This window comes from Monodelphis domestica, chromosome 2 (genome assembly GCF_027887165.1).
Source record: "Monodelphis domestica isolate mMonDom1 chromosome 2, mMonDom1.pri, whole genome shotgun sequence".
Taxonomy (NCBI): domain Eukaryota; kingdom Metazoa; phylum Chordata; class Mammalia; order Didelphimorphia; family Didelphidae; genus Monodelphis; species Monodelphis domestica.
In genome coordinates this window covers 223,567,747-223,591,418 of record NC_077228.1, presented here as the reverse complement: position 1 = coordinate 223,591,418, position 23,672 = coordinate 223,567,747, and the positions used below count along the sequence as shown (strand labels likewise).

The 23,672-nt window shown below is 33.4% G+C and overlaps 1 protein-coding gene across 2 annotated transcripts in view; it reads right to left on the bottom strand.

The window, feature by feature from the left end:
• Positions 1 to 23,672, bottom strand: part of LOC100029119 (ABC-type organic anion transporter ABCA8) — a 157,044-nt gene that overhangs the window by 72,226 nt on the left and 61,146 nt on the right. For both annotated transcript variants that reach the window (XM_056817239.1, XM_056817238.1), the window contains exons 10-13: positions 19,422 to 19,593; positions 17,154 to 17,212; positions 2,066 to 2,176; positions 1,003 to 1,178 (exon numbers count right to left, since the gene is read on the bottom strand). In XM_056817239.1, the coding sequence (XP_056673217.1) occupies positions 1,003 to 1,178; positions 2,066 to 2,176; positions 17,154 to 17,212; positions 19,422 to 19,593 (518 nt within the window). The remainder of the gene's footprint in view (positions 1 to 1,002; positions 1,179 to 2,065; positions 2,177 to 17,153; positions 17,213 to 19,421; positions 19,594 to 23,672) is intronic.

Below are 23,672 nucleotides of genomic sequence, written 5' to 3'. Positions count from 1 at the left end.
ATTCTCCAATTGAAAAATGGGCAAGGGACATGAATAGGCAGTTTTCGGTTAAAGAAATCAAAACTATTAATAAGCACATGAAAAAATGCTCTACATCTCTTATAATCAGAGAGATGCAAATCAAAACAACTCTGAGGTATCACCTCACACCTCGCAGATTGGCTAACATGACAACAAAGGAAAGTAATGAATGTTGGAATGGATGTGGCAAAATAGGGACATTAATGCATTGTTTGTGGAGCTGTGAATTGATCCAACCATTCTGGAGGGCAATTTGGAACTATGCCCAAAGGGTGATAAAAGACTGTTTGTCCTTTGATCCAGCCATAGTACTTCTGGGTTTGTACCCCAAAGAGATAATAAGGAAAAAGACTTGTACAAGAATATTCATAGCTGCACCCTTTGTGGTGGCAAAAAATTGGAAAATTAGGTGATGCCCTTCAATTGGGGAATGGCTGAATAAATTGTGGTTATATGTTGGTAATGGAATACTATTGTGCTAAAGGGAAAAATAAAGTGGAGGAATTCCATGGAGACTGGAATAACCTCCAGGAAGTGATTCAGAGCGAAAGGAGCAGAACCAGGAAAACACTGTACACAGAGAGTGATACACTGTGGTACAATCGAAAGTAATGTACTTCTCCATTAGTGTCAATGCAATGTCCCTGAACAAGCTGCAGGGATCTAGGAGAAAAAAATACTATCCTCAAGCAGAGGAAAAACTGTAGGAGTAAAATCACCGAGGTAAAGCAACTGCTTGACTACAGGAGTTGAGGGGATATGATTGAGGAGTGACTCTAAATGAACACTCTAATGCAAATACCAACAACATGGAAATGTGTTCAAATCAAGGACACATGTGATACCTAGTGGAATCGCACATCGGCTATGGGAGGTGTGGGGGGGCGGGGAGGAAAAGGAAATGATCTTTATTTCCAATGAACAATGCTTGAAAATGACCAAATAAAATCATGTTTAAAAGGGAAAAAAATGTTTACCTACCTCTTGCTCCACCGTTTTTGGCGGAACTCCTTTGATTATAGCATATAGCCTTAAGTTTTCTCGTACAGTAAGGAGATCAATATGGACATTAAATTGTGGGCAAACACCAATGATCTTCCTTATTTCTTCTATGTCTGACATTTCAGAGATGTTTTTACTATAGAATCTAACAGAACCTACAAACATACAGTTAACTAGTTTAAAAACAAGAGTATTTTACTAAATTCTAGAGTTTTTTTAACTTAAAATATCTCACTATATATACAAACACATAGTATACAAAATATGCATTGATTTATAGATAATGAATTGCCTAATTTGTCCATTGAGAGCTCCATGATATTCTTAACTTATTCCTCAGAATGTTAGAACTAGAAAAGACTTTACCAACATCTAGTTCAACTCCTCTTCCTCCCTCCCTCTCTTTCTCTCTCCAACTCCATTCTCTTTTTCTTCCCCCTTCTCCCTCCCTTCTTCCTTCCTTCTCTTCCATACAAGAAGTTCCAGCCAAACTTGCCTAGTTGTTTTTCTTTGAATAGGGTTTTCCCTTTCCCACCTCCATACTTTGCACAGATGACCCCCAATATCCGGAATGCACTCCCCTTTCACCCTTGCTTCTTAGAATTTTAACTTACTTTATGATTAAACTCGGGTTACACTTTCAACATGAAACATATTTTGATAACCCATCTTTAGAAGTACATTTCTTATAGTTATAAATTGTAAATATTATAAACTGTCTCAACTACACTTTCTACCAAGTTGTTCTTGCTCTCTGCTCTGCAAATTAGCATGAATGAATTACAGTGGAAATAACCCTGGCAGACCCTATAACATCTTAGAGTTAAATAGCAGTTAAATGTAATTTAATAGGATTTAAATCACCAAAGGATTTTGGCTAGATAATCCTACAGATGGAATGAGAATTCTAGTATCTTGACTCTTAAGTGAAGGTTCATTCTACTTAACCACATCGCTTTTTTATGTATTGGAAATTAATAATATTTTTACATCTTTTTATCTGTCTATAAAACAGGTTGTGATTGAGAAATGTGTTACTCACCTTCTGTTGGGGCAGATAATCCACTAAGAATATTTATTAGTGTTGATTTCCCAGCTCCACTGTGGCCAAGTATTGCTGTGATCTGGCCTTCATAGATGTCTAATTGAAAATCTAAAATTGAAGTAAAAATTGTTTTTATTATATGTGACAAGGAAATCACATTTATACAATTTTTACTTTGTGCCAGACACAAGGACTTAGCACTTGTTTTTTTAATTAATCTTTATAACAAGGTGGGGATTATTATTAATCACATTTTTTTGCAGATGAGAAAACCGAGATGAATAAAGATTAAATGATTTTTCCAGGATCCCAAAGCTAATGTCTGAAGACTGAATTTGAAATCATTTTCTTGACTCCAAGCCAAGTTATTTACCCACTGTCACCAAACTGGTGGAACAAAACTTTGACATTAGAATTATGCCTTAAAGAGGAAGATGTTCTAAAAAAATTGGAATGAGATAATTCCAATTGGTTTGATGTTCAGGTTTACTACTGAAAAATTGAATGGTATTTTCATAATTCTAAGGGCAGAAGAAAAAAGGAGATATCTTTAAAAAAATCTAAATTTCTTAATTTTCTTCTCAAGGATTTCAAAGAAAATGGAACAAGCTCTTTTACATTTGATTTGCTAATGAAGTTATCCTTTTCTACCACTTCTATTTAATAGTTTTAGAAATAATATATGTATGAGAACACAACTTGGAAATATATTGGTATCATTAAAGGTTAATATATCCAATTTTCTCCATGAGATCTTGTCTGGAAAACAAGAGGATTAGAACAAAATATTGAAGTGGTAGATTATTCTAATTTATAATACCTGTAAGTAAAAAAATTACAATCTATTATAACTTGAAATACAGCAATATGAGGGAATATAAAGTTTAGAAAGCACAGTTAAGTATTTTTTGATAAAGTAAAAATTTTACCAAAAACAAATGATAAAAATAATCACCTGAAATTTCAAAGAAAAAGAAAAAATCTCTAAATAAAATTCATAAAAAGTAGTTGAAGGAATAAATTCCACTTGTAATTACAACTAAAATATTATTTGCCTACACATTAACCTACCAAAAGCATCTACAGAACAACTTAAGTATTTTCAAAAGAATATGTTTTGCTAAATAATGGGAGAGATAGTCACTGTACAGCATTAGATCTAAGGATTATCATAAAAATATCAATGTTCTTAATTCAATATATAAATTTAATACAGTAGTAATTTTATTAACTTTTATGTTAGTTCAAATATTAAAGTAATATTTTATATGATAAAATAATAATTATAAAATATATTCAGAAAAACTCAAGGATGCCATGAAGAGTTATTATAAAATAATGTTGACATTATCAATAATCCTTGCCATTCAGATTTCAAAATATGCTGGAACCCTGTACTGTCTGACATTGGACAAAAAAAAATACAAAAAATTGGTCAACCCATTTCAAATCACACAGTAAACAATATTGTGAAATAGTTGATTTCTATAAACTGCAATAATGTAACAACTATTTTTAAAGTTAATATGTCAAAAAAAGAGTAAGTAAGATAGAAATATTGAACAAGGTAAAACAAAAATAAAAACCCATTATGAAAGAGAACTTAAATGTTTAAGGCTCCTAATTAATAGCTCTACTCTTAAGATCATGTCATAGTTATAGCTAGTCCAAAGAAACTTTCAAACTGCATTTTGGAGGCTAGATGTGTGGGTTCATTTCAAGTTACCCATGGAAGTAATTCAGTCAGAACCTCCAGTCACACCAAGAGATGCAAGACAATGATTATGTCCAGTTATATAAATTAAAGGGAGTGCTTTTAGGAAGGATGGGGGAATAGTTGGAAACGACAGTGAAGAGATAGCTAAAGTGTTCTTTTAGGAAATGGAAGTAGAAATCTAGATAGGGTCAGTTCACATCGCACAAATTTTGCTCAGGGCAGGAGACACCTGTATATTTATATTCCTAAATGTGAGGAGGCTGAAGAAGCCCAGCCTCAAGGATTTATGTAGCAATGGAATTCATCAGGCCTAAATAGAGATGGGAAGTGTCCTTAAGTTACTGAGAATGCAAGAAAAGGTCCAAAAGACAAAAATTCCAAGAGAGAAAGGATGAAGCAAGCCCATCTCTCCAGCAAAGAAAGTTGAGACATAAAGACAGAAGTAACATTAGAAAAAACATGTAAGTGGGAAGATAACATAGCAAATGAACATGGTGCTCTGACAGAAAATGGAGCAAATACCAATTTAAAAAAGGAATTCCCAATACTTCTTATATCTCATAGGAAAATAGTAAAAACTCCAAAATGGTCAAAGGAATAATGAAATTATACATATATATTATATATTTGTATATGTATACACCAATACAAACAAGAAAGTAAACCAGAAATGAGTTTTCAAATAAGAATTAAAGGAAACAAACACTATGTTATAAAAATTAGAAGACATGATATCTATCAAAAAGGAAGAAGTTCTATAAAAAGGAAAATAGATTTGTCATTCAAAGATACAGAAGTAGAAGAAAATATGGCAGAAGAGAAGGAAAAAAAAAACAACCAGAAAAAACATATGAATGCTCTTTTATAGGTCCAATTAATTGATTTACCTTGAAAATAATACAAATAGTTAAATTAAAGATCATAATTCTCCCAAAAGGACATTCTGAATCAAAAATATAGACTATATTAGTAACAAAGACAGCAAAAAGCCTATGATGGTATCAATATATGTAGAAAAAGCTATTGACAAGAATCAACATCTATTCTTGTTTAAATCACACATAACACACACAAACTATAAAGCTAAGATTATATATAATAGGTATAAATAAAGATTTTATACTAAGATCAAAGGTTAAGGGAAGATGATTATCCACACATATTTGATATAATACTAGAAAAACTATCTATAGCAATAAGACAAGAAAAAAATTGAGGGAATAAGCATCAGTGGATGGATGGAAGAAATAAAATTATTACTTTTATTGTAAATCATGTGATGTTTTACCTAATCAAGTCACCTAAAATTAATTGAAATAGTAACTTCAGCAAAATAGTAGGATGTAAAATAAAATCATGTCATCTTATACATATATATAACCAACAAAACCAACAACAAGGGAAAGAGAAATTTCATTTAAAGTTACTATGGACCATTCCTCAGTTCATAAATGGCCAAAGGATATGAACAGGCAGATGTCAAAAGAAGAAATCAAAGCTAATAATACTCATATTAAAATCCTCTAAATAACTATATTTTTCTTTCATTTTGCTCAGTGGTTAATACAGAAATATATTTTGCATAACTTTCTACAGATGATTATATTCATAATTGATATTACATTATTTTATTTCTCCATGGATAGGGGAGGGACTGAAAGGAGGAAAAGAATTTGGAACTAAATTAAAAAAAATTAATTTAAAAAATAAATAAGAAATAAAAATAATAAAATAACTATAGAATTATAATATAATTGGGAGAATAACTACAAAAACACACAGAGGAACTATATGAATATGCCAACAAAACATTTTTATGTAAAGATCTAAATAATTGGAGAAATAAGTAACAAAATACCATTGCTAGATTAATTAATTTATTTAGTGCTATACCAAACAAACTACCAAAATATTACTTTATAGAGCTGGAAAAAAATGAAATTCATCTGGATTTACAAAATGTGAAGAATGTCCAGAGAAATAATAAAAAAAAGAGAATAAGGGAAGACAGGTATTTAGTAGTACAAGATTTCAAATAATATTATTAATAGTATTTGTCAAAATGATTTGATAGTGGTTAGAAAATATGGGGTTTATCAGTGGAACAGATTAAGTATGCAACATATAGAAGAAAACAAATTAGCTTGATAAATTCCAAAGATTCCAGCTAATGGAGTAAGGGTTCATTGTCTGAGGAAGAATTATTAATAAAACTGTAAAGCAGTCTGGCAAAAACTGACTAGAATTCTGATCAATGCAGTAACCAAATATAATTCTAGGAGACTGGTTACAAAGAATGCTACCCAAATCCTGGTGGGAAGGTGATGGACATCTGCATGGTGAGACATTGATTTTTAGACATGACTAATATGGAAATGTTTTTGCTTGGTTATTCATATTTGTTATGTTGTGGGGGAGAAGGGAGAGAAAAACAAGTGTCTGTAAATTTTAAAAATACAGTAAAATTTTTAAAAAAGGAATGGAGACTGATAATTCTAAGAGCAGAGTTCAAGGCTGGGCCTCCTGGCTGGTAAGACAGTGACTATAGTCATATAATAATGCTTCCATTTGACATTTATTCTTTCATGAATTTGTATTTCTAAGAGTGAAGAAGAGCAATATATAAGAAGGAGAGGATAGGGTGAAATGAGCAAATTAGCCAAAAAAAATTTAGCAAACTATTAACCATCACATGAAAGATTTTTCCAAATAACTAATAATAAAGAAATTACAAATTAAAACAACTGAGGTTTCTTCTTATATCCAGGAAGTGGGAGTTGAAGAAAAATAGCAATAGGATTGGTGGAACTTCAGAAAGACAGTCACACTAACATGTTGCTGGAGTGAATTGAAAATACATTTATGAAATTATGCAATGGGGAAGGGATGTCTAGTTCATGGGCAAACCTATGAAAGATCACAATGCAAGAGGTAATGAGGTTGCAATTAATACCTTAATGAAGCACAAATGATATAGGAATGAGCAGATATTTAATCTACAGAGACAACTGGCAAAAAAGGGGCACAGAGGTAGATGATGTGGGCACAGGGGCTGGGGTGGTGAAATAAGACAGGTGACAACATTCAGGAGGGGAAGAGGCACGATCACCCTCATAAACATGAACCCTTAGGAGATGGAAGAGTGTTGGGGAGCAAGAGTTTCAGGTCTCATTTTTACAGGCCTTTTTTTGAGGAATAGAAAATTTATCTGGTCCACCTTGGTGTTAGTTCATTGACCTATCCAAATTATCTCAAAGTATTCTGTAAAACTTATCATTGACATGCCCACATCATCTGAAAATAATCAACACTCTATAGACTTCTGTTCTGTTGTTCTTCTGGAATTTGTCTGAGATTTACAGATCATTGGACAAAACATTCCTGCTAGCAGAGTCTAGATGATGTCTATGAAAGTGAGAAATTGAGAATGATTTTGTAGCAGGAGTTTGGAGCAGCTGAGACTGATGACCTGTCATTCAAACGAGAGTATTCTATTTGGAATCTGACTGGGAGAAGCAGGTGGAGGAGACCAACTGATGGCTGGAACTTTCTGGCGTGAAAGAGGGAAGAAGACTATTCTCTCTTGACTTTGGAGACTGAAGTCTGAAGGTGGTTTTGGCTTTGAAGACAGAAGATAAAAGGACAAAAGTCCAGATCTCTCTCTGATTTGCTCTGTTGTGATAGTGACTGAACTTCCAGACCTATCAGCCCATTTCTCCAAATTGAAATATTCCATCATCCTCCAAACTGAGATTAATTGTAGTATTAGGAAAATCCCCAACCCTCTTTACCTCCATTTCTTATCCTTCCCTGTCTTTGCCAATAAACCTCTTACATAAGATAAAGAGGAGAAAGAGTATTTCATTTGAGACATCATAAGACTCACCCTGGGTTGATTTAGAAGAAGAAGAAGGAAGAAGAAGGAAGGGGGAGGGGAGAAGAAGGAAGGCTGAAAGAAGGGAGGAAGGAGGAAGAAAGTAGATGACAGTCTGATCTGTTTAGTTATCAATTACCAATCAAAATAGTCCCTTATTACACTTCCCATGATTCAGCACATATTAATAGGATGTGATTTTTGTTTAATTTATGATACAATTTGCAAGTTATGTTCCTTTGATCTTTAGGATATGTGATTTTTAAGTTCCCATTCATTCTTTTACTTTCTGGTATTGCCACTTTATATTAGCTTCTTATATACTTATGCTACTGACTAGAAGGGGCTGGAGAGGTGGTCAGGAGAACCAGAACAAGATGCAATTTTAACACATGGAGGAACTTGGTAATAATCCATTTATTCTCAAAAGCATTTGGAATTATGGTAGGAAATGGACTAAAATAACAATGTTACTTCATTGGAATAGGGAACTTTTGGTGTGTAATCTGTCCACTGATACTCAGTATATATATATATATATATATATATATATATATATATATATATATAATTCAGCTATAACATAGTTTTAGAGAGCTGTTTAGAGTGCAAAGAAGTTACTTAGAGAGCCAGACCTAGAGACAGGAAGTCCTAAGTTCAAATATAACTTTAGAAATTTCTGAAATTTAGAAATTTAGAAATTTAGAAATTTCTGAGTTGTGTGACTTAACCCCCATTGCCTAGCCCTTACTACTCTTCTGCCTTAGAACCAATACATAGTATTAATTCTAAGATGGAAGGGAAGGGTTTAAAAAAAAGTGACTTTCATATAGTATGTAAGTGACAAAGGACTTGAATCTAAGTTTGTCTAATATAAAGACCTAAGTAACAATGTCTCCCTTTAATCTAGAGATCCCATTGCTTAGCACTTGCTTTAAGGAAATCAAATTCCATTGACACTAAAACATGTATGATAATACATTGTTTTAAGGCCTGCAATGCACTTTACAAATTTTCCTTGTTTTATCATTACAACAACCCTGGAAGGTAGATGTTACTATTTTCATCATGTTGTTGTTGTTTTTGAGTCATTCAGTTGCACCCAACTTTTTGTGGCCCTTCTATCCTCCACCATTTTTCAAAGTCCAATTCAAGTTCATGCTTATTATTTCCATGGTATATCCATCTCAGCTTCTGCCTTCTCCTCCTTTTGCCTTCAATCTTTTCCAACATCAAGATCTGTTCCAATGAGTCCTGTCTTCTCATTATTTGATCAAAGTATTTCATTTTTAGCTTCAATATTTTACCTTCTAGTGAATAGTCTGAATTAATTTCTTTAAGTACTGACTGATTTATCTCCTTGCTGTCCAAAGGACTATCAAAAGGTTTCTTCAGTACCACAATATGGAAATGTTGATTCTATGGTGCTCAGCTTTTCTTCTAGACCAACTCTCATAGACATACATTGCTCCTGGAAAAACCATAGCTTTGGCTATATGGATTCTATATGTATGTATATATGCATAAAAACCTATAAGGATAAAGGACAAGGTGTTATATCTGCTCTGAAGTTTATTGTCCAGGTTAGGCATAGATTTTATTCTAAGGAATAAGCATCTTTCAATTTCATGGCTATAGTTGGTTGTCATCTGCAGTGATCTTTGAGCCTAAGATTATAAAATCCAATTACTACTTCCATTTCTTCTCCCTCTGTCAGGAAGTGATAGGACTTAAGATCTAAGGTCTTCCTAACTTTTGAAAGTCTAATGCTACATCCAATATACTACCTCACACTGCTTCTTATGGTAGCCAAAGAATTGGCAATAGAGGAAATAACATAAATTTGTTGTTGTTATTCAGCCATTTTCAGTTATGTCTAACTTTATGTAGACTCATTTGGAGTTTTCTTGGCAAAGATATTGGCATGGTTTACCATTTACTTCTGCAACTCATGCTATAGATGAAGAAACCAAAACAAATGGGATTAAGTGATGTATTCAAGACCACACAGCTAGTGAGCATCTCAGGTCTAATTTGAATTATGGAAGATGAGACTAAGATGAGGCTTGATGAATATAGGGCTAACGTCCTATCCACTTTGCCATGTAGCTTCTTTACCCATAGATTGGGGAAGGCTAAATAAGCAATGGAACATAGAAGTAATGGAATATTACTGCACCTTAAATATCTATGGGGTGGGACAACTGGGTAGTTGGGTAGATCAGTGAATTGATAGCCAGGCCTAGAAATGGGAGGTCATGGGTTCAAATCTGGACTCAGATACCTCCCAGCTGTGTGACCCTGGGCAAGTCCCTTGACACCTATTGCTTAGCCCTTACCACTCTTCTACCTTGGAACCAATACATAGTATTGATTCCAAGACAAAAGGTAAGGGTTTAAAAAAGTTTATGGGGAAGAGCATTCAAAGATTTTTTTGTTCTTTAAGATTTTCATAATTCCTGATTTTATGTGGTTTTTACAAAACTATCTCCCTATAGATTAAATCTGACCTATGCTAACAAAGTTTGATTTATTATGCTCTTAATTGAGCATAGGGATTATTGAAGGAGGAGCAGTGGCAGTACTCTTTTTTTTTAAATTTTAATTAATTGATTAATTTAGAATATTTTTCTATGGTTACAAGATTCATGTTCTTTCCCTGTTCTCCCTCAACACCACTCCCATAGCCAAGACATGATTTCTCTAGGGTTTTACATGTGTCATTGATCAAGATCCATTTCCATACCATTGATATTTGCACTAGGGTGATTGTTTAAGAGTTTATATTCCCAAACATGTCTCCCATTGAGCATTATGATCAAGAAGTTGTTTTTCTTCTGTGTTTCTGTTCCTACAGATCTCACTCTGAAAGCATATTTTCTCATAAGGCCCTCCAAATTGTCCTTGTTCATTGTATTGCTGCTATATCAATCTCTGTGTACAATGTTCTCCTGGATCTGCTCCTTTCACTCTGCATCAATTCTTGGAGGTCATTTCAGTTCCCATGGAATTCCTCCAGTTCATTATTCCTTTGAGCATAGTTGTATTCCATCATCAACATATACTACAATTTGTCCAGCCATTCCCCAATTAAACGGCATCCCCTCATATTCCAATTTTTTGCCAACACAAAGAATGCAGCTATGAATATTTTGGTACAAGTCTCTTTCTTTATTATCTCTTTAGGGTACAATCACAGCAGTGCTATTACTAGAACAATGGGTAGGCAGTTGTTTATCATTCTTTGGGCATAGGTCCAAATTTCCATTCAGAATGGCTGGATCACTTCACAACTCCAGCAGCAATTCATTAATGTCCTGACTTTGCCACATCCCCTCCAGCATTCATTACTTTCCTTTGCTGTCATGTTAGCCAATCTTCTAGGTGTGAGGTGATACCTCAGAGTTGTTTCAATTTGCATCTTTCTGATTATATGAGATTTAAAACACATTTTCATATGTTTTTGATAGTTTTGATTTCTTTATCTGAAAATTGCTTGATTTTTTTGGTACAATTGATTTAGGTCTTTATAAATTTGAGTAATTTGACATTTGTCAGAGTTTTTTGTTATGAAGATTTTTTCCCAATTTGTTACTTACTTCTAATTTTGGTTACATTGGTTTTGTTTGTACAAAATCTTTTATTTGTGTAATCAAAATTACTTATTTTACATTTTGTAATTTTTTCTAACTCTTGTTTGGTCTTAAAATCTTTCTTTTCCCAAAGATCCAACAAGTATAATATTCTGTGTTCACCTAATTGACTTATAGTTTCCTTCTTTATATTCAAGTCATTCACCCATTCTGAGTTTATGAGTGTGAGATGTTGATCCAAACCCAATCTCTCCCATACTGTTTTCCAATTTTATAGCAGTTTTTGTCAAATCATGGATTTTGGTCCTAAAAGCTGGGATCTCTGGGTTTATCATAGACTGTATTGCTGAGGTCACTTACCCCAAGTCTGTTCCACTGTTCCTCCCTTCTGTCTCTTAGCCACTACCATATTGTTGTGATGACCACTGCTTTATAGTATGGTTTGAGATCTTGTACTGCTAGGCCACCTTCCTTAACAATTTTTTTTTCATTATTTCCTTTGATATTCTTGATTTTTTTGTTCTTCCAAATGAACTTTGTTATGTTTTTTTTCCTAATTCAGTAAAAATGTTTCTTGGTAGTTTAATGGGTATGGCACTAAATAAGTAAATTAATTTGGGTAGGATTGTCATTTTTATTATGTTAGCTCATTCTACCCATGAACAATTAATATTTTTTCCAATTGTTTAGATCTAGTTTTAATTGTCTGGAAATTGTTTTGTAGTTGTGTTCATATAGTTTCTGTGTTTGTCTTGGCAGATAGATTCCTAAGTATTTTATATTGTCTAGTTTGATTTTAAATGTAATTTTTCTTTCTAACTCTTGCCTCTGAGATATGTTAGAAATATATAGAAATGCTTATGATTTATGTGGTTTTGTTTTGTAACCTACAACTTTGCTAGAGTTGTTTGTTGTTTCCACTAGCTTTTTGATTGATTCTCTAAGATTCTTTACATAGACGATCATATCATCTGCAAAGAGAGATAGCTTGATCTCCTCATTGCCTATTTTAATACCTTTAATTTCTTTTTCTTCTCTATTTGCTACTGCTAGTGTTTCTAGTACAATGTTAATTAATAGACATGATAATGGGTATCCTTGTTTCACTTGTGATCTTATTGGGAATGATTCTAATTTTTTCCCATTGCAAATGATACTTGATAATGGTTTTAGATATATACTATTTATTAGTCTTAGGAAAGGCCCTTCTATTCCTATACTTTCTAGTGTTTTCAATAAGAATGAGTGTTGTATTTTGTCAAAGTATTTTTCTGCATCTATTGAGATAATCATGGGACTTTTGTTGGTTTTTGTGTTGATATAGTCAATTATGTGAATAGTTTTCCTAATATTAAACCATCCTTGCATTCCTAGTATAAATTCAATCTGATAATAATGAAAAACCCTTGTGATCACTTCCTGGTCTTTGCTAGTATTTTATTTAGCTTTTTTGCATCTATGTTCATTAAAGAGATTGGTCTATAGTTTTCTTTCTCTGTGTTTGACATGACTGGCTTTGGAATCAGTACCATATTTGTGTCATAAAAGGAATTTGGTAGAACTCTTTCTTTGCTTATTCTGTCAAATAGTTTGTATAATATTGGGATTAATTGCTCTTTGAATGTATGATAGAATTCACTCGTGAATCCATCTTGCCCTGGAGATTTCTCCATAGGGAGTTCTTTGATAGCTTATTCAATTTCTTTTTCTGATATGGGTTTTTTTAGGTAGTCTGATTCTTCCTCTGTTAGTCTAGGCAATTTATATTTTTGTAAATACTCTTCAATATCACCTAGATTGCCATATTGATTGCCATAAAATTTGGCATAATAATTTTTAATTATTCCCTTAATTTCCTCTTCATTGGAGGTGAGGTCTCCCTTTTCATCTTGGATATTGCCAATTTGTTTTTTTTTCTTTCCTTTTTTTTAATTAGACTGACTTGTACTTTGTCTATTTTATTTGTTTTTCCAAGTACCAGCTTCTAGCCTTATTCATTAAATCAATAGTTCTGTGACTTTCAATTTTATCAATTTCTCCTTTGATTTTTAGGATCTCTAATTTAGTCTTCATCTGGGGATTTTTAATTTGTTCACTTTCAAGTTTTTTGATTTGCATGTCCAATTCATTAACCTCTGCCCTCTCTAATTTGTTAATATATGAACTCAAGGATATACATTTCCCCCTCAGTACTGCTTTGGTTGCATCCCATAAATTTTGAAATGATGTGTCATCATTGTCATTTTCTTCAATGAGATTACTAATTGTTTTTATGATTTGTTCTTTAACCGATTTTGGAGAACAATATTATTTAATTTCCAATTAATTTTTGTTTTGGCTCTCCATATACCCTTACTAATGATTTTTTTTATTACATTATGATCTGAAAAGTTTGCATTTATTATTTCTGTTTTTTTTCACTTGTTTGCCATGTTTTTATGGTCAATCTTTGAGAATGTACCATGTGCTGCTGAAAAGAAGGTGTATTCCTTTTTGTCCCTATTCATTTTTTTTCTACATATCTACTAACTCTATTTTTTCTAAGATTTCATTCACTTCTCTTACATCTTTCTTATTTATTTTTTGGTTTGATTTATCTAGTTCTGATAGAGGAAGGTTCAGGTCTCCCACTAGTATAGTTTTACTATCTATTTTCTCCTTCAATTCCATTAGTTTCTCCTTTAGGAATTTGGATGTTATACCATTTCCTGCATACATGTTGATTTTTGATATTTACTTATTGTCTATACTGCCTTTTATCAGGATGTAATTCTCTTCCCAATCTCTTCAGATCTATTTTTATTTTGGCTTTGTCAGGTATCATGATTTCAACTCCTGCCTTCTTTTTCTCAATTGAGGCCCAATAGATTTTTGTCCAGCTTTTAATTTTTACCCTGTAGGTGTCTACCTGCCCTATTTGTGTTTCTTGTAGACAATATATGGTAGAATCTTGGTTTCTAATCCACTCTGCTATTTGTTTTTGTTTTATGGATGAGTTCATTCCATTCAAGTTCATAGTCATGATTGACACTTGTGTATTCCCTAACATTTTGATATCCTCTCCTAGTTGTGCCCTTTCTTCTTTCATTTTATCCTTTTGAACTAGTGGTTTGATTTTCTCAGTTCAATCAATCCCCAACCTTATTATATTTCCCTTTCTGCTCCCTTCCTTTTTGATCCATTCTTCTTCTTACTATTTTTTAGGGTCTATTAAGTTTCTTCACCCTTTTCTTTCCCTTCTTTTTTGAGCTTCCCACCTCACTCCCCCACTTAGTTTTTCCCTTTTCACTTTCCCTGTGGGTTAAGATAGAATTCAATACCCCAATGGAATTAGATGCTCTTCCCTCTCAGAATTGATTTCACTGAGAGTAAGGTTTAAGTATTATGTATTAGCACTCTCTTCCTCTCCTACTTATAATAGTATTCTTCCACTGCCCTTCCTATGCACCTCTTTGTGTGATATAGATTATCCTATTTATCTTATTTCTTTAAGTTTCTCTTGGTACCATCTTCTATTCCCCCCTCACTTTTTCTTCTTTTGTATATCATCTTAGGCCACTTATTATCCCAATCTCTACTCATGAATGATTATTCTAATTATTATAATAGTGAATATAATTTTTGAGAGTTACAAATAATATTTCTCCACATATTAATATAAATAATTTGATCTTATTGAAGCCCTTAAAGAAAAAATTTAAATAAGAAAACGTTTTTCCCCTTTCCACTCTCTTTGTTATTTACCTTTTCCTGTTTCTCTTGATTTTTGTGTTTGGATATCAAACTTTCCTCTTAGTTCTGGTCTTTTCTTTACAAATACTTGGAAATCTTCTATTTTGTTGAATTCCCAAACTTTCCCCTGGAAGTATATAGCCATTTTTGATGAGTAGGTGATCCTTGGTTGAAGACTCAGTTCTCTTGCCTTTCTGAATATCATATTCCAAGCCATGTGGTCCTTAAGTGTGGAAGCTACCAGATCTTGTGTAATCCTGATTGGTGCTCCTTGATAGCTGAATTTTCTCTTTTTTGCTTCTTGTAAAATGTTTTCCTTGGCTTTGAAGCTCTTGAATTTGTCTAATACATTCCTGGGGGTTGTCTTTTGAGGATTTAGTGTAGAGGGTTTCTATGAACTCTATCAATGTCTATTTTGCCCCCTTGTTCAAAAACATCAGGGCAGTTTTCTTGGATAATTTCTTATAGTATGATGTCAAGATTTCTGTTTATTTCTGAGCTCTCAGGTAGAGCAATGATTCTCAAATTGTCTCTTCAATACTGGTTCTCATGGTCTATCATGCTATCATTGCGATATTTAAGGTCCCTTCTATTTTGTCGGTCTTGACTTTGCTTTATTAATAAATGGTATGCTTTATTAATAAATGACTCTGAACTTCTTGCTGTTTTGTGAGATCATTGGCTTTCAATTGCCTAATTCTAGTCTGTAAAAACTGGTTTTCTGTTTTAATCTTTTGATTTTCCTTTTCCATTTGGTCTATTCTGCTTTTCATGTCTTTAGACTGTTTAATTTTTGTCTCCAGTTGGGAGTTCTTGTCTTTTAAATTGTTGTTTTCTTTTTGAACTATTTCCTACTTTTCTTGCCAAAATCCTTCCATCTTTTTTATAAGCTCTGATTTAAATTCTTCCAGAGCATGTGGCCAATTTCCAGGTTTTTTTGGAAGGGTTGGATGCATTTATTTCTTTGTCCATGTCTGCTATTTCCTTTGTTGTCTAGATTTTTCCTCCATAAAAGTTATCCAGGGTAAATGCCTTCTCCTTGTTCTTCTTGGTGTTGGGAAGCTGTTTTTCCTGGACATTGTTTGCCATCATCATGCTGGTTTTTCTTTCCCTTTCCAGTCAAAAGTCTGAGTGAGGAGGGCAGGATCTCTGTGTACGTAGCTAAGGAGTGAGGTTTTTGCCCGATGCCTTGAGTCTCACTGTTTGTATTGTTTGCCACCCTTGTCTGCACTATCTCTATGCCCAAGGTCTGTGCTCTTCAGTCTACTGGGGTCTCAAGTCTAGGTGCTGTCAGAGGTAGGCTCTTAGTGGTCTTAGTCAGCTGCCAAGCACCTAGAGGTGCACCTCACTTGCTCACTGATTCTAGTGCACCTGCACTGACCCTAGCACATTGGCTCCATGTCTGTGGGGTGGGAGATGGTTGATCAGCTTGTGTTTTGGTGGAAGCTATTTCACCCCCTTATAGTGTGGAAATGCCCAAATCCCACATACTTTCAATTCTGCACCCTACTGTGGAGTCCCTTCATTCATATGAATTTGGGGTTCTTTTTTTTTGGCCTTTTGAGGTAGTCTATATCAGTAGGTATTGAGAAGAGGAGGAGTCCTGCATTTACACTGACACCATGTTTACCTGGAAGTCCCTGGTGGTATTCTTGTTAGTATTGTTATACACAGAAAAAAGCAGAGAAAATTTGTTCTGTCTGGACCATCAGAACACTAAAGAGATGGGGAAGTGGCTTCTTCCTACATCTCCAGTGGGCCTTGAGTTATACTAAATAGGTGTCTGTGAATTTTAATTTTAGTAATAATTTATCCTCAATAAGTGGAAGGCTAAATTTAGTCATTTAGGATCATTATTTTAGGTGCAGGAGTTGTGAATAAACACATTTAAATGGTATAAAGCTGCTTAGTGAGCAAGAAACAGGTAATACAGATAAATAAATTTCCCCCTCTTCTATTTTTGAAGGCACTGGACTGTTCCTAGTAAGGGACAGAATGAAAGCAATGATAAATGAAAAGTTACACACCATCTAGGACCAGCCAAGAGAAGAAATGGGATAAAGTGGCTATGCTTATTTTACATTTATGTTTAGCTCTGCCAGAGATCATAATCAAATCATTATAAATAATGAATTTTAAAAGCCAATACAATTCACTTTTTCCACTTACCTCTCAAAGCTTCCACTTTTTCGGACTTTCTTTTATATTCCTTTTTCACGTTTCTGATTCTGAAAGGAGATTAAACAATTTTGAGACTCTTTCCCAGTAATTTAATCAATGTAAATGACTAGCTAAGAAGTATGAATAATTTTGCATGAAAGAATGAAAGGTTTGGAGAGGCCCTAGACAGAGATAATATAAATGATGCAAAGAAAAGTTGTACTAGACAGAGATAATATAAATGATGCAAAGAAAAGTTGTACTTGAGACTTGAATTGAAAAATCATATATCTGAGAGCCATGGGCAGGTAAACTTTGAACTTGTAATTTCATTAGCAGAGGGAAATTCTGGTTTTTAAATACAGTGTATAATGCACATTAGCAACTGATCTGTAAATTTTAGTTTCAGAAAGTGACTTAGAGAACTTAGACGAGACTTACCCTTAGTCATAAAGGGAGTAAATGTCAAAGGTAAGACTTGAACCTAAAGTTGAGGGAGATCAAGATTTGCTATATAATATTCTTTCTCATACTTTTATTTTTACCTAAATATTAATTTTCATTTATTGCTCACCTCCCCCTTCAAACAACATATAACTACAACAGTCTGGCTATTCCTTGCTCTGTTTCCTAGACACTTCTGAATTTAGATTAATATCTTTAGGTATCTGTCAACAAAGACTCCTAGATAATTTTTTAGTTTGTTGTTGATTGATCAAATAGATTAAGTTTTATTATAACCTCTAAATTAATCATTCATTTATCTGTTACTTACGTAATTTCATAAGATCTTGAAATCTGTTCTGGTCTGCTTCAAATTTCACTACTCATAATAATTTAATGACATCTATAAATCCGAAGATTTTTTCCAGTACCACATATTCTAGAACACTTTAAAAATATTAAATCAGATAAACCATCAATAGGGCACCCAGAGTTTGGGGTTGTTTATTATCCATCCAAAGACTATTCAATTTTTATCCCCATCTTTTGCTCTTGTATGTTCATAGAAATATAGGATATTAGGGTTAGAAATTACCTTAAGATTATTTACTCCCAATCCTTTGCTTTATAAACAAGGAGATTAAGACAGTAAAGCAATTTTACAAGGTAGCAATAATTAGAAACTGAGCAAGACATAGCATTCAGTTTCCAATCAGTTGTTTTAATTTGCCTTTTTTCCTAATCAATAGTAATTTAAAGAATTTTCTAATGAGTATAGATGGCTTTGAGTTATTTTTCTAAAAGTTCCCTGGTCATATAGTTTGTCCATTAATCAACTAGGAAATTATTCTTATTTTTATACATTTGACTCAATTATTTGTATATTTGAGAAATGAGGTCTTTATGAGAGAAGCTAGCTATGATTCTCCCCCCATCCTTTCCCAAACCCCATGTGTTACTTTCCTTCTCATTTGGGCTACATTGGCATTATTCTGTTCTAGACCTTTATTTCTGTATGTTTTTTATAAGCATGTTGCTGCATTCTAGTTTCTAATCCATTTTGGTATCAATTTCTGTTTTATAGATGATTTCATCTTGTTCAGAATCACAGTTAAAATTGCAGTGTATTTTCTTCTTTATTATTTTCTTCTCTTTATCCAGTTTCCTTTCTTTTTACTCTGTCCCGCCTCATAAGTGTTTAGCTTTTTACCACTGTCTCATTCAATCGACTCACCCTTTATCATACACAGAATTTTTCTTATTACCTTCCCCATCTACATCCCTATTAGGTTAGATATTTTTTTTCCCTCACTTCAGTATGGGAGAGTATAGGAGAGCAAGAAGATTCTAAATAGTTATTCCCCCTTTCACTCTCTCTTCCTTTCCCTCTCACTCTCCCTCCCTTCTTCTATCTTTCTCTCTCCTCACCTCCATCTCAGAATAAAAAAATGGAAGAAGGTAAAGAAGGAAGAGCACAGGGTTTGAGGCAGGATTTTTTAAAAAAGAAAAGAGAAAGCAAAGAGACAATACTAAGGCATGAGGAGATTCATGCTTGAAGATTTACCACATAACTCAAGTCAAGGTAAATATTGAAAATCTTAAAATATGTGAAGTTTCTTAATGAGAACATTCATTTAAAACAGGTATGTGTGTGTATATGTGTGTGTGTGTGTGTGTGTTTTGTGGAGAAATTGAGATAGAAAAGATTCACAGTTTTGTATGATCTACCTACTTTGTACAGTTGACTATTATTTTCCCCAAGGGCAGCCCTAGGGCACTTGTTAGTGAATTAGATTGTCCCTTGTCTTTTTGTACACTAAGGTAATTAATTACCTGATAGCTTCTTTCCCATGAAATTCTGGAGGCACTGATTCAAAAGAGTCAGAGCAATATGTAGAAGTAGAGTTAGTCTCATTCTCTACTACCTGATTATCAGCCCTGTCATAAGAGTACCAAAATGAAGACTTCAGGAAAAACAAAGGAGAATGTTGTCGTCCATATTTACCTAATGAAATAAGACAAATATTCAATTCAATACAACAAACAGAATAAGCAGAATACAAGATAAATTGATAAGTAATACATAAATTGAAAATATGGGAATCTAGGAAAGCTTTGTTGAGAAGGGGATGGTTGAATTGAGCCTTGAAGGAAGATAGTGATTCTGTGATGTAGAGGTCAAGAGGGAAGATATTTTAGGCCATTCTCTGAATTAATGGAGGAAGAAAATGGAGTATAATTTTTGGGGAACAGCTAATAATTCAGTTAGTCAGGAATGGAGGGTACAGGAAGAAGAACAGTATGAAGAAAGATTAGAAAGGTGAGCTGCAGCTAACTTTCAGCAATTATTCATTTCTAAGCTAATGACCTTAAATTTCATTCTACAGAAAACAGGAAACAACTGAAAAGATTTTGCTCATTAATTTTGAAAAACAAAGGAAGAAATGAAATAGCCAGAAATATGCCTTCAGATGACAACTGTAGTTACTTTGTGAAGTATCCTTTAGAGAGGTAGATATTAGGCTTGTCACATAGCTTTGATGGAAAGATTTCAAAGAAGAGGTGATAAAGAGCTGTAGTAAAGCGCATTAGGCATAGATGCCATCAAAGAATGAAAAAACTGCTGCAGTAATGGAAGGGGTTACTGTCAAGGGCATATATATATATATATATATATATATATATATATATATACATATATTATATACATATATAAACAAAAACTGTGCTTTGCTTATTTCTACTTCTCAGTTCTTTCTCTGAAGGTAAACATACATGTTATTCCTCAAGCAATATTTCTGTTCCTATATGTAATGTTCTCTTGGTTCTACCTATTTCATTCTTCATAATTTCATATAGCTTTTTCTATAGTTTAAAAACATTAATGTACTCTTCATTTCTTTTTTTATGTTTACTTAATTTATTTAGTCAATTTAGAACATTATTCCTTGGTTACAAGAATCACATTACTTCCCTCCCTCCCCTGCCCCACCCTTTCTGTAGCCACATGCAATTTTACTAGGTATTACATGTGTCCTTGATCAGAACCTATTTCCACGTTGTTGGTGTTTGCATTAGGATGTTCATATAGAGTCTTCATCCACAGCCATATCCCCTCAATCCATCTATTCAAGCAGTTGTTTTTCTTCTATGTTTCTATTCCTACAGTTTTTCCTCTGAATGTGGTTAATATTTTTTTTCTCATAGATTCCTCCAAGTTGTTCAGGATCACTGCATTGCCACTAGTGGAGAAGTCCATTACATTTGATTGTACCACAGTGTATCAGTCTCTGTGTACAGTGTTATCCTGGTTCTGCTCCTTTCACTCTGCATCAATTCCTGGAGGTCATATGAGTTCCCATGGAATTCCTCCACTTTATTATTCCTTTGAGCACAATAATATTCCATCAGCAACTTATCCACAATTTGTTCAGCCATTCCCCAATTGAAGGGCATCCTCTTGTTTTCCAATTTTTTGCCACCACAAAGAACGCAGCTATGAATATTCTTGTACATGTATTTTTCCTTATGATCTCATTAGGGTACAAACCCAGCAGTGCTATGGCTGGATCAAAGGGCAGACCGCCTTTTAGCACCCTTTGGGCATAGTTCCAAAATTGCTCTCCAGAATGGTTAAATCAATTCACAACTCCACCAACAATACTTGCCACATCCCCTCCAGCATTCATTACTTTCCTTTGCTGTCATGTTAGCCAATCTGCTAGGTGTGAGGTGATACCTCAGAGTTGTTTTGATTTGCATCTCTCTGATTACCAGAGATTTAGAACACTTTTTCATGAGATTATTATTACTTTTGATTTCTTTAACTGAAATTTGCCTATTAATGTCCCTTGCCCCTTTATCAACTGGAGAATGGATTGTTGTTTTTTTTTTTGTACTTTTTAACTCTTTATAAATTTGAGAAATTAGATATGTCAGAGGTTTTTATTATGAAGATTGTTTCCCAATTTGTTGCTTCCCTTCAAATTTTGGATGCATTAGTTTTGTTTGTTCAAAAACTTTTTAATTTGATGTAATCTAAATTATTTATTTTACATTTTGTGACTCTTTCTAAATCTTGCTTGGTTTAAAATTTTTCCCTTCCCAAAGCTCTGACATGTATACTATTTTGTGTTCACCTAATTTGCTGATAGTTTCCTTCTTTATATTCATGTCACTCACCTATTCTGAGTTTATCTTGGTGTAGGGTATGAGATCTTGATCCAAACCTGATCTCTCCCATACTGTCTTCCAATTTTCCCAGCAGTTTTTATTATTATTTGGGTTTGGGTCCCCAAAGCTGGGATCTTTGGGCTTATCCTAGACTGTCCTGATGAGGTCACTTACCCCAAGTCTGTTGCACTGATCCTGCTTTCTCTCTTTTACAGTATCAAATTGTTTTGATGACCACTGCTTTATAGTATAGTTTGAGATCAGGGACGACATGGTCTCCTTCCTTAGCATTTTTTTTCATATTTTCCCTGGATATTCTTGATATTTTATTCTTCCAAATGAACTTTGTTATGGTTTTTTCTAATTCAATAAAAATGTTTTTTGGTAGTTCAATGGGTATGGCACTGAATAAGTAAATTAATTTGGGTAGGATTGTCAATTTTGTTTTTTTAGCTCATCCTACCCATGAGCAGTTGAGTTTTTCCAATTGTTGAGATCTCATTTTAATTGTGTGGAGAGTGTTTTGTAGTTGTGTTCATATAGTTCCTGTGTTTGTCTCAGCAGATAGATTACTAAGTATTTTATATTGTCTAGTGTGATTTTAAATGGAATTTCTCTTTCTAATTCTCACCGCTGAGATGTGTTAGAGACATATAGAAATGCTGATGACTTATGTGGGTTTATTTTGTATCCTGCAACTTTGCTAAATTTGTTGATTATTTCCACTAGCTTTTTGGTTGATTCTCTAGGACTATTTAAGTAGACCATCATATCATCTGCAAAGTGATAGCTTGGTCTCCTCATTGCCTATTTTAATACCTTCAATTTCTTTTTCTTCTCTAATTGCTACAGCTAGTGTTTCTAGTACAATGTTAAATAATAGAGGTGATAATGGGCATCCTTGTTTCACTCCTGATCTAAATGGGAAGGCTTCTAGTTTGTCCCCATTGCAGATAATGTTTGCTGATGGTTTTAAATATATACTGTTTATTATTTTTAGGAAAGACCCTTCTATTCCTATGCTTTCTAGTGTTTTCAATAGGAATGGGTGTTGTATTTTGTCAAAGGCTTTTTCTGCATCTATTGAGATAATCATGTGATTTTTGTCTCTTTGCTTGTAAATATGGTCTATTATGTGGGTGTTTTTTCCTAATATTGAACTATCCTTGCATTCCTGGTATGAATCCTGCCTGGTCATAGTAAATAACCCTTGTGATCACTTGCTGAAGTCTTTTTGCTAGAATTCTATTTAAATGTTTCCATCTATATTCATTAAGGAGATTGGTCTATAGTTTTCTTTCTCTGTGTTTGACATGACTGGCTTTGGAATCAGTGCCATATTTGTGTCATAAAAGGAATTTGGTAGAACTCTTTCTTTGCTTATTCTGTCAAATAGTTTGTATAATATTGGGATTAACTGCACTTTGAATGTTTGATAGAATTCATTTGTGAATCCATCGGGTCCTGGAGATTTCTCCTTAGGTTCTTTGATGATGAGTTCTTTGATGACTTGTTCAATTTCTTTTTCTGATATGGGGATTTTAGGTAATCTGTTTCTTCCTCTGTTAGTCTAGGCAATTTATATTTTTGTAAATACTCATCCATATAACTTGATTGCCATATTTATTGCTATATTATTTGGCATAATAATTTTTAATTATTCCCTTAATTTCCTCTTCATTGGAGGTGAGGTCTCCCTTTTCATCTTGGATACTATCAATTTGGTTTTCTTCTTCCTTTTTAAAATTTTATTGACCAGTACTTTGTCTATTTTATTTGTTTTTCAAAGCACCAGCTTCTAGTCTTATTCATTAAATCAATAGTTCTGTGACTTTCAATTTTATTAATTTCTCCTTTGATTTTTAGGATCTCTAATTTAGACTTTATCTGGGGATTTTTAATTTGTTCACT